At 50.5% G+C, this 12,077-nt stretch overlaps 3 protein-coding genes across 3 annotated transcripts; 1 reads left to right on the forward strand and 2 right to left on the reverse strand.

The window, feature by feature from the left end:
* Positions 1-176: 176 nt before the first annotated feature.
* Positions 177-914, reverse strand: Asppvi_010621 (uncharacterized protein; the record flags this gene model as incomplete). The annotated part of the gene is made up of 1 exon (XM_043306460.1): positions 177-914. One exon carries the CDS (start codon positions 912-914, stop codon positions 177-179), a length of 738 nt encoding a protein of 245 aa, XP_043162395.1.
* An 824-nt stretch (positions 915-1,738) lies between these two features.
* On the forward strand, positions 1,739-5,276 carry Asppvi_010622 (putative nuclear pore complex subunit Nup85; the record flags this gene model as incomplete). Its single annotated transcript, XM_043306461.1, has 3 exons — positions 1,739-4,168; positions 4,233-4,734; positions 4,786-5,276. The coding sequence occupies 3 exons, from the start codon at positions 1,739-1,741 to the stop codon at positions 5,274-5,276; spliced, it is 3,423 nt and encodes a 1,140-aa protein (XP_043162396.1).
* A 4,583-nt stretch (positions 5,277-9,859) lies between these two features.
* On the reverse strand, positions 9,860-10,700 carry esdC (GTP-binding protein EsdC; the record flags this gene model as incomplete). The annotated part of the gene is made up of 2 exons (XM_043306462.1): positions 9,860-10,453; positions 10,509-10,700. The coding sequence occupies 2 exons, from the start codon at positions 10,698-10,700 to the stop codon at positions 9,860-9,862; spliced, it is 786 nt and encodes a 261-aa protein (XP_043162397.1).
* Positions 10,701-12,077: the final 1,377 nt, after the last annotated feature.

Below are 12,077 nucleotides of genomic sequence, written 5' to 3' on the forward strand. Positions count from 1 at the left end.
GTATGCCCAGCCGAATCTAATAAGTAACAAAATGGGAATCGACCGAGAATGCAGCGTATATGGTATCTCTGCTCATCGCAACAAGAAGGGAGAAAAGACACCGAAGCGACGAATATGTGAAGAGAAACAGAATCACCTTTCCGATGCAAGAATTTCAAAATAGCTGAGCCCTTTTCTCAACTGCCGCCGCCTCCGCCTCCGCCTCCTGATGAGGATCTATTGTCTCGTCGCCGCTGTTTCTCATACAGAGCAAGAGCGGTGATGATGACCATCAGGTCGAATTCCTGCCCATAATTTGCATAGATCTCAAGCTTCCCAGACTTCTTACAACCCCAAACGCTGCTCGTAAACACGGCAACGAGCCGATCAGTCGCCTCATCGACAAGCTTGTAGTTGCGCCAAGAAAACCTCGAAGGCTTTGTATCCCCAACTCCTACCGAGTGCGTGCTCTTCCAAATGAATGTTCGCCGTTCTACCCCATACTCGGAGTTGAGAGACATTTGAAACTGATATCTGGCATGAAGATGACTGAGAGCCACGAGATCTTCCCAGTCGACTGAATTTGGTGTTTCAGGATTTCCCAATCCGACTTTGAGATGCCTTGAGAGATGCAGGAATTTGCAGACTGCCAGTACTGGTGCTTCTGCACTAGTGCCCGCATGAACGCTGAGATCGGGTGTCTTCGGTGTCCACGTCGAATTGTGGACGTGGTATAGTTGTTCCTTGTCGGCATTGTGAACGTTATAATCATGGCGGAAGAGTGTGTGATATATATGATAAAGACGGCAGGAGCTGTCTCTGTTCGAAGGAACTGAACCAAGAGACTTGCTGTCAGTCATTGTGGTCTGATAAGCACTGCACGAATCCGCGAGGGTGGCATCGTCAGTGCCATAGGTGTCTTTGGAGTGACTCATTTTGGCGGACGGTATGATCCTGGGAAAAGATCTGAATTACCCAAGAAGACCTGGTATCTTTATAGTCTGCTGGCCGGTTAGCGAACACGAAGCGTTCTTGAGTTGAGCCATTGTTCACTCCGTACCAAAGTTTGGTCTATGCCGCTATTCATGCTCGATCTGAAGGATCGTTTCCGTTTCTGGTTAACCCAAGGGAGGCAATGCCCAGTTGATTGCCCGAATGATCGTCATCGGCTGCTCCGTTGCCAGCAATACCAGCGGTTCCATGGCTTATTACGGGGCTAAGACTCTCTACCAGTGTACCTAACATATTAAACTCAACCTTAAAAGAGGCCCTGCTTGTATGTTAACCAATCACAATACCCAGCGAATACGATCAACCCCAAGCGGTTAGGCCAATCTCGCATGTCGGCACAGCCAATCACATGACATGCCAAGTGAAACCTTACACGTGACTATGTTCTAGTCACATGATATCACATGACATGGCAACCGGCGCCAAGACCCAGCGCGCGTCAGTCATATAGAGAGCAATAATGGTGAAGGACGAGAAACACTGCAAAGTGTTGATGGCAGGGTGATGATCGCTGCTGATTTTTGTCCTCCTTAGCTCGCTTTTCAGTCTGCCACCCGACTGGCAGCTACTGCGCGTCTATTCTCCAACCTTTTCCGCAGGAATTGCTCTCTACGAGCTGGGATACCAACAGGAATCTCCAGAAAGATTTCATTCTCCGCTGCTCAGTGTCGCTAGTATTGGTACCGTTGCTAAAAAGTGCCATTACTTCTCTTTCTCCCTACCAATTAATAACTCATCAACCATCAATATGAGCTTCCATGTACCTTATGGATCGAGTCCGTCGACACCAGACAAATCTCGAAGCTTTTTCAGCGACGTCTCGGCGACTCCTGGAGATGCTCCGCCATCCGCAGCCAAGTCCTTCACTCCTCGAGGCCCTCCTCCATCCACCATATACGGAAGCTCTCAGATGAGCTCAAGATCGCAACTGGATTCTCCCCAGTCCCTTTTCACCAAATCCGGAGGGGTCGATTTCAATGACAGCATCTTCAATTCCTCAGTTGGATCTTTCCGTCAGCCAGCGCCCCGAGCCAAAAATGCTGGATCAGGGAAATCCTTCTCGCAGTCGCAGTCTCTTTTCAGCATGACGAACAATACTCGATTCGGCGAATCAACCGGTTTCGGAATGTCTAATGCCTTTACTTCGCAAATGGATGCAGAGACCAATGCCGATGACGAACAAATGATACCCGAGGAGGAAGAGGATGCCCAGGAGGAGGATGACATGGACACGGGCAATGCCGCACACCGATTGAGCTTCTTAGATTCGCAGTTTGGCAATTCCACACAAGCACAGTCTGCGTCGCATGGTCAACGGAAGTCAATATACTCAAACCCCAGCAATGCAAAACGACCGAAGCTCGACGAAAGATGGGCTCAACAATCACCATTGCGCAAAGGTAAACTGTCGCCAAAGAAGGACTCCGCGATGCCTTCGATCGTACGGAACTTCGCCTCCCGAGCCGGGCCCGCGGTGGTCAACGAGCCAAGTGACGTGATCATCAGCACCGAGGACGAAATGTGTCGAATGTACGACGAAGTGAGACAATCTGAGTTTACGAACAGAGACCTTCAAATTATTCTCTCCGAGGTGTGCAGCAGGCTTACAGACTCATGGAAGCTATCCATGGAGGGAAGCCGTGTTCCCACAGCAGCTGGCGCAGGGACTGACATTGGACCTGGGGATGGTGCTCCTGACGTTGCCAAGGCCAGCTTTCTCGGCTCTTTACTGCTTCAACTCCATCACCCGCCCCTGTCGGCCCCCAAGCAAGGAAGTCTCAACAATAATCTAGGGTTTGCCGCTCCCCGGAGTCTAGTCGTCGCGGCCTCGAAACCGGCTACACCTACGCCGCTACCTAAGGTTCTTTTGGACTGGCTTGAAGCCTATCATTCTTCTCAGCGCGACGAACTGCGAGCTTTGAAGGAAATTGAGCCTAATCCCACCTCGTCTTCTAATTTCTGGGAGATCGTCAATGCAGCGGTGCTACGTGGGCGCTTCTCGGAGGCGGCAGATATACTGCGATCGGCGGATTTCAATTATGCCAGATCAGCTTTGGAGGATGGCTTACCACAATCAGGCTATCGTGGAGCACAGCTGCAAAATATCCAAAGATGTGTCAATAAGGTTCTTCAAATTTTAGAGTCATCTCCCAGTATCCAGTACGATGACTGGGATGTCAAAGGCGCCGAATGGGCGTTGTACAGGAAACGCGTCACTGCCGCCGTAACAGATCTAGAGGAATTTGCGGAAGGGGGAGAGCAGCAATCGGTCGAGCCTCCGGTCACGGACAATCGCTTTCAGGCAGTTAACTTTGGGCTGAAGCCTAGTACAGCAAAAGCAGACTTCTCTTTTACCAAGTCTGCGCGCATGGCAGAAAGCCGCGTGCCTTGGACGATCTATCAAAGTTTGAGATGCTTGTATCGCATCATTCTAGGTGATGCCAACGCCATTCTGGACCTCGCGCAAGACTGGATCGAGGCCACCATTGCGCTTACGGTTTGGTGGGACGGTGAGGATGATGAGGAGGCGGCGCAAGGGAAGGGCGATGTCCTCCGCAGCGGCATGTTCAGATCGCAGGCTTTCCGCGATGCCAACGAAGATTCTGTGAATGTCTATCTTCAGCGCCTGGATCTTGCCTTCCGTAGCGCTATCAATGAGGAAATGGCGGATTCGAGTTTCAGGGTCAATCCACTCAGTAGTCTTGAGGTCGGCCTGGCGTCTGTTTTCGAGGGCAACGTTGACAGTGTGCTTGAGCTGATTCAGACATGGTCTTTGTGTATCGCCTCCGCTGTGGCAGAGGTCGCCTCGATTGGTGGTTGGCTCGATACAGAGAGAGGAGCGAAGCCGCTCCCGGGTCTCAGTGAGAATGACCTGATGGTCCTATCGTACGGGCAGAACGGCAATCAGCCGAACAAAGGAATTCGCAAGGATGACGTTCTAAGCAGCTATGCGCTCAGCTTGTTCAAACGACGTACAATTGAGCACACGTCCGGCGTCCGCGACGGCTGGGAGCTTGCTCTGGAGGTTGTGAGCCGTCTAGATGACGCGGAGAAATTGCAGAAGAGTGTTTCGGAGTTACTTGACAAGATCCCTCTTGATAATGTTGAGCAGTTGGACAAAGTGGTATTACTTTGCTCTGAGCTTGGTCTGGACAAGGAAGGAAGGAGAGTATCTGAAGTACGCCTGTGTTCAAGTCCCACCCTTGTTGTGTTTCTTGATTTTTAAACTAACCATCTGGCAGCGATTTGGTGATCAAACGGTGGAAAAATCTGATGAGTACGGTCTGGCATTGGTGTGTTACGCTCGTGCACACAGCCGTCGGAAAGTGAAGTCGGTTGTCGACCTACTCATCTCGTACAGTCTGGTTCAATCGCGCGCATATCCCGCATCCGCAGATCTCGATGAGCAGCTTGAGGCATTGATCAGAGATCCAAAGACCTGCCTTTCAGCGATTGCAGGTTCCGACGAGGACGCTGCAAGCATTCTCCAATTTTACTTCAGCGGATATGCTACTCTACGGCGGTTCTATGAGATACGAGATGAAGCGATCGGGCTCAAGGAGGGACAGCGACCTCGGTTCAAGCCCTTAGCCAGACGTAGGGCAGCGGCCCAGGCTCTGGTTGCAGTAATCAGTAGCGCCGCAGATAGTATCTACGGTGGACTTTATGATCCTGCTCGTGACTCTGCGGTGCAAGTGGATGGACTTCTGACACTTTTGGGAGAGGCACTGCCATTTATTGATCGTAAGTTATAGTTGTTTTGACGGGTGACCTCCGAGGCTGACATCGTGATAGAAAACACTCCGGTTCTTTCGATGTCTCAACAGTTTACTATTCTTTCTGCCATTGAAGATCTGGAAACGGTCACGCCCCGCGTTTACTCCCAGTGCGAAGAATGCTTCCGCTCCGCGCTCATCGAGTATCACTCTTCTGAGCGTGCATCGTCTGGCGGTCGATCCTCCGCCGAATCCTACGTTCTGCCGCCATCACCGCGGGCACTTTTGAAAAAATCTGTATCTTCGCTCACCGCATCCAGCACATTTTCCTTAATTGGCAGTGATATGATCGAGAGTGCTCGGAACCGAACCATGTCTGGCTCGGGATCTGTGACCGGCTCAGCTGTCTTGGTTCCTCGCCCCGGGGATGGATCCCAAACCGGATCTCACGAGCGCGGATGGGACTGGCGAGCTGCTTTACCGGAGGATATCAAGGGAGAGGAAGTCCTCAAGATGTTACGGTTCGGATTGGCACGAGGCTTGAGTTTCGGTGCTCTGGGGTCTATTTAATAGAGGTGGTTTGTGCATCGTTCTTGTCTAGCATGTACATGTAGGTGTACTTGTGGGATCCCTAGCTTTTCATTTACTTGGACCTTATGTCCATATGATCGATCTCTCATGGAGGTCAAGAAAAGGATAGTAGCAATGACAGTCACCGGATAGTCAGGACAAAGCATTGAATTCCCCAGGCATCAGGAGCAATAACTCTCTCCCGCAATAACTCGGCCACAACTTTCCAGTTCATCTTAACTTGTTCCACTAACCATCACTGGCCGTACCTTTCCATCGTCATATCATCGAAAGATCATCCGTGACTTACCATTGATTATCGAAATTCGACCGACCTTGGATCAATTTGATGTTCCCCTCGTCAGTTATGCAAGGCTCCAGAAACTGAAGTTATTAGCATGCATCCTTCTGCTAACGCCGACTCTACCATAGTCGATGATGATCCCTCCGAATTGGGACCCTTCAAAGGAGCCCTATGTACCCCTCTTATAAGATACAGGCCAACTATACAACGCTTCGGCGTCAACGGCAGGATCAATGAACAGCGGTCTAGATCTTAGAACAGTGAGCCCGAAGAGCACCACTGAACGACATCAGCTGAGGAGGAGCTTATGCAACGATGATTCTACCAGCTTCTAGTTACCAGGTCACTAATTCGGTCACTGAATACTGCCCGGAGTCCTAAACTGGCAGATTCGCAACTCCACTGATTGGATGATGTCATGTGCGAGAGGATGAGTCAGGTCAGATCATGTGGGGGCCTCAACGGTCCAGCCCTTCAGGTAGGATAATGAACCCCCGCCCTTTCGTCGGGTCAGCCTTGCGGATTATTCCTGTCTTTGGAGAATGCTGCAAGGGCCAAGAGCTGGTCGGACATCCCTGAGGCTAGTCCCATCTGGCGGGCAGTGGTCTGTGACTCAACGGACAGGGCTGAGGGAGAAGCACTTGATTTGTCCAACTCCTACCAATTCTTCAAGCCCATGCATCATCCTGCATGGCCCTGCTCACCGATAGTTCTGCTAATATCGAGGCTCAACTGCAAGCTGAACCTGCGGAGTCGCTTTTAATCACACTGTCATCAATCCATATCTTGCACCACCTTGAGCAAATTTGTCAACCAGGAAAAAAAAGAAGACCTTTTTCTTTGAAGGCTAACGGAGTGACTAACTCGATGAGTCTTTAGCAGAACAAAAAATAGAATGGTTGACGATGTTTACTGGCTACCCGATCATTGCAAAGTAGAAATAACTTCAACCTATATCAGCAATGGTCCAATAAGGCCTTAAGGCCTCTAAAATCCATGGCACCACGAGCTGAAAGCCCCTGCAAGCACGAGATCGCGGTTGGAGACAGACCAATGATGTTGCACTAAGGAGTGCCCAGCTCCGCTTGAAGCAACCTTGAGGGTTTTTAGAGCCTCCTAGTCTTCAACGGTCCCGTCACGGTGGATATCCAAACTTGGAACTCGGCATCAGCTGTCATCGCCGTCGGTACAACGTTCTGCGACATGGCCAACCGGTCCGGCTGTTTAGCAGGACTAGCCAAGTGCGAACCTTCAGCGCAATGGAACCCCACTGATCAACTATGGCCCTCGGTCTTGTCCGCGGGAATGACCTGCGGAAAGTCGGATATGGTTTGGTGTCGACTGTGCCTAGTGACCTAGTCCTGGATCTCCATTTCCATCGTCTTTTGCATTGCTGTTCACTACTTGTCTTCTCGGATTAAACCGATATTCATTACAACTGCAAAATTCCCAGCTAAGACCTAAATGGATACCTTGCATCAAATTCGGTCCGCACTTGCTTCGGGTTGCTTGCAGATTGAATAGGCTATGCAGCCTTGACGAAACCCGGCTTCCCATTTCGTTTCGTCCTATTTTTGACCATTGTCATGACCTTCGTGAGGTCGCCTGAGTCCTTCAACTTCATATATATAATCTCTTCCCAACGGAGCAAACCTTTGTTTGTCCTTGGATGGCATCGACAAACTTTAATACATTGAATCCTTTCTTGTCTTCTTTCTCTTGGAGCATTCATTCAAACGGCATTTTCTTCATTGGCACGTGTCTACGCCGGACGTCGTCATCCACCAAACGCATATAGTCGCTATTCTATCATTACGACCTACCGAAATGTGCTACCAGCTTGTGGAACGTTATTCGGTGTGCGGGTGTCTTTACTTTGAACACGCGGTCGATCCGTGTCAAGCATATGGTCAACGGGGCCACACCGTGCAAGTAAAGACGGTGTTGGTCGGATACGCCTGTGAGAAACATTCTATGAGACGGAATGGGCCTACTGGTGGTAATCGTTCTGCGACGGGGTACTCCAAGGGATATTGATCATCGCCGAAAGGATGAATATACTGTGGTTCTTCATCTGGGTACCCCCGAGCGACTTGCGTTGAACGCAATGCTAGTTTCAATAACTTCTCTTCTGTGCTCTGCGAGCCAATCTCGGCGCACTGTGTGCGATTGTTTGCTTTCCCATCTACTGTTTTCGCTTGGCAGCCTGGAGCTGTCATCACTGTCCGACGTTGTCAGCCTTGAAGGCTGGCATTCATTGATTGAAACGATGACGCACCAACAATACTTGGCCTCTTTGTCCGATACATTCGTCCCGGCTGGACCTGGTCCTTTTCCTTTCTCTCACCATGACGCCCACTCGACTCTTTCTTTTTGTTCCCAATCGGCTTGGACCCGGGCGAGCTTTGACCGACATTATGGATAACGCGATGCCGCATGGAATATGAACACCTTCGAGCTCTGTATACTTGGATTTGGATTGATATAGACGTGCTTTGGTGGAAAAAAGTCATACACAGCTTGCATGGGATGGAGTTCGCATTTCATGGGCGCTGCTTTCTATCATTACGCTTTGGCACGTTCGTTGCCAGCGTTCTCATTTCGGGTATTTCATTTCATGTATAATTATCTGGTCAGTCCAGTATAGATAGATAGCCATCAAACACTCGTCGACCTACACATCCCTCGCAATCTTCTCTCCAAAAAGTCAAACTCCTCCCTCTGCAGCCCCCAAGTCATCGGACAAACCTGGATCCCCATCGCAAGCGTATGCTCCTCCCCAGCACCTCCGTCATCCCACTCCACCCCCTTCTCTTTCAACCTCCCAACAACACTCAATTAAGCTCAATCGGAACCATCCGATCAATCGCCTTGAAGCCCCGTCCATAGTCATGACACGGGTAACCGTAACACGCCTCAGCACCCCGCCGTTCGCAATCTGCGTCAACGCAAACGCGTCCTGCGGCCTGGTGAAGTCGAAGTCCGGACCTGACCACTGGATAGCCGCGTCTCAGACTGGCCCTCTAAACTTACGCCATTGCTGGTGGGAACAGTGAAGGAAGGATTCATCTAGAGCGGGGAGTCTTCCAAGGATATACGGAGGAGGCGTCGTCCAAGAGATGCGCGAAGCGCACTGCGGCGTAGAATGTGAAGATTGGGCGGGGTGGACGGGGGACGTCGTGCCCTAGCTGCTCTGCCAATACACACAGCGCCCTTTCCGTTTGGTTTATGTGGAGGCGACAAGGGGAAGACGATCCAGCCTCTGGCCAGGCAGTCTTGGATCTTGGATCTAGGGATGGAAACAATGCAGGAGTGACTAACATGAAGGCTCCGTCGTGGATGTTGATTGCTGCCATCCCTCAGAAGGGTTGATTAGTGAAGGCAGGGGAGTACTTACGGATGGGATACTGATTTCCATTAGAGAAATCGAGGGCGGGAGGTGGATATCTGGTGATTCTGCTGCCGTTGGCTTGATTGTAGGTTATTATTAGTTGGGGTTCGAGGGTCATTGACATTGTCTGCATCCTATTCGACAGAACGGGCCTTGACCGTGTATGATGAGACTAAGGAAAGTAACAGACGCCTGCCTCCAGGTTTACTGGCGACTCTAAGTGATGGTGTGCGGAAAGGGAACGCATCCGAGTTCGATTCCATACCCGGAACCTGCCTGCTTAGAGCTACAATATGGGCTATAAAAGTAGATTGGATATTCCATCAATATATCATTTCGTCGTAATCTCATTTATCTGGACAGCGTTATATTTTGGCGCTAGGTTATGGTATGTAGTAGCAAGCTGCATGCCTCTAGAGAACAGCCGTCCAGATCACAAGTCATCAACGTTCGTTCCGCCTGGCCATAACTCATCCGTGCAAGACGAATGAGATACGGAGCGGATAATTGTCAATCGCCCATACATCCTTTCCCTCCTCACGGTGAGGTCACAAGGACGGAGCGAGTCCGGTTGCCCTCGTGCCGTCAACGGTGAGGCCCTGGTCCGGTTGACCGTCTCCTTTTTTGAAATTCTTTTTTTTTTTCTTTTCTTTTTTCCTTTCATTCTTCTCTGCTGGAAAAGATTCATCACATAATTCATGCCAAAGGAGTGACTATAGTTTTGCTTAAACAAATCGAATTGCTCGAAAAATGCCGAGACCAATCGGAAACGGTATCGTTGCATTGACCGAGGCGCAGGAAATAGTCGATCTCCCGTCTCTGTGATGGGGAGGTCCTCTCAGGAGCACATGGGGGAGAGATACGGGGAACTGAGAAGAATCAACGTATTTATCTGCGCACAACGATGCCTTGACGGCGCACGGCAGTACGAGCCCGGCGGTATTCCTCGTCGCTGTCAGACTCGGAGCAGCTGGCCTCCGAAGACTCGGTGACGTAGCCGCAGCGACTACCACCGCAGTCGAGCTTGACGCGGTCACCCTTGCGAGTGATGCCGTACCGTTCACAGCGGCAGATCGGGGAGGCTGGGTCACTCATAGAGGACAAGGACGACGGCGAGGTGCTGCCCGAAGACCGAGACGATAGGGAAGAGCCGACGGAGCTGGGCGGGCTGTTGGAGTAAGAGTACTCGTCGGACATGCGGGAGCCGGCAAAGCGCCTGGTCAGGTCCTCCATGGTGGGAGCAAAGTCGGTCTCCCGGATCTGTCGAGAGGCGTAGGGCTTGGAAGGCTTGGGGTGGTGGATCTTGGATGGAGACAGAGCTCGGCCCTTGACGACGTCGTTGGAGCCCCGTCGTGTCTTGGGAGCAGGGTTGGAGCTCTTGCCACCGGGCACATCCAGGATGTTGAGTTTGCGGCCAGTGGTGGGCTCAACGGTGTATTCGACAGCGGGATCATGAGAGACATGGTATCCATCCATGATATACTAGACCGAGGATTTAGTCTCCCTTCCTTATCAATCCACAGCGACGAATACTTACGTAGTACCAGTACCGACCACCCAGCTTGAGCATCGACGTCTGGAAGCGGAACTTGCCAACCCACGAGCCCGGCTTGGAATCATCCCGGGAAAGGGGGATTTGACGGGAGTAGTTATCCCAGGAGCCGAGCAGATGGACAGTCTTGACGTTGGAGGAAGTCCGGAGAGAGAACTTGAGTTGAACAGCGGTCATTGTGGCGGTAGATGATTGACGTGAAACTAAAGATTAAATTATATGGAAAGTTGAAGAGCAAGTCGATATAAATCGTTGAATCAGTGCCTCGAGTAACAGACTGCCAGAGTCTATTCAATCGAAGCTGTTGGTTGGTTGGCTGGTTGCTTGTTGGTTGGCAGGCGGTGCAACGCTCACAACGAGTGCGCTTCTTTCTCTTTCAAGGCTGACGGGAACCAGTCCACAGCAGAATTAGAATCAGAAAAGATTAAAAGTGTAAGAAGACCTTGACAAAGAGAAGAAACCAGTTCTTTGACAAGACCCGAGCAAGTAGTTTGAGCTGGAAACGGCTAACAATGAACAACGTCGGCCGGCGACGAGGATTGAGAACCGTGGGAAGAAGATTGTATAATCTAGAAGTATCCTGAGCAAAGGAGAATAAACAAGATCATCAGAGAGCACAGCTCGTCTGATTGAGTAAAATGGGGAAGGGAAGACTTGAGGGTTTTCTTGATATAGTGGGGAAAAAGTAATTAGTAGTATAGAACAAGCAGCAGTAACAACAATAATAACGACGAAAAGCAGTGCAACCAGTGCACAGGATACTTCCAAATTAAAGGCAGCTCAAACCAACAGAAGCTTGCTGAAGAGAAGAAAGAAAGAAAGAGAAGGGGAAGAGAAGGCTCGTCAAGCAGACCAGCGGCTGCGGCACCTTTAAGGCTCTCTCAGTCTCCAGACATCCAGTAGATTCCTGGTTACTGTTGGTGTTCTGTAAGACGAGCAAGTTGGATGGCATTACCTGCAAGCTATTCTAAGAACATGACTGGCGGTGGAGATGATATGAACTGCCGCAGCCAATGAACACATCCATTTGCCCATCTTCAGCTGCCAGAGTGGAGACTTCTTCTCGCTGGCGGGTAAACAATAAAGGTGATTGGTTTATATACAAGTAGGAGGGGCTCAAGAATCTTCCAGTAGCCAACCACATAGCAGAGCCGCCAACCAACCACCTCCCTGGATTTGGCGCCTGTTATCCACTGTGATGAGGCCCTCACCAATCAAGGCTTGTGACAGGCCTCCCTTCGGCAACCACACGGACTGCCCTTATGCACATTATCAGCTACTTCGCTTCCTGCAGGATAGACATACAGATAAATAGCATCCTTTAAGGTTCAGGACAATTCATCATGCATGGAAAGAGGGGAAGACAATATGTCCTCCTCATCATCATCGTCGTTCTTGCCCTGTAATAACAGCTGCGTATGACTACCAGGCTACAACTCGAGATGACAAAAGCGGTTCAACATTGTCCAAGTGATTCTAGTTTTCGCTGAGTACATAAAGAGAACAAGAACCAAGGCACTCACTTCCCCTTCAGGCCCATTTTTCAGAGCGGTC

Source organism: Aspergillus pseudoviridinutans, assembly GCF_018340605.1.
Source record: "Aspergillus pseudoviridinutans IFM 55266 DNA, scaffold_8, whole genome shotgun sequence".
Classification (NCBI taxonomy): Eukaryota; Fungi; Ascomycota; class Eurotiomycetes; order Eurotiales; family Aspergillaceae; genus Aspergillus; species Aspergillus pseudoviridinutans.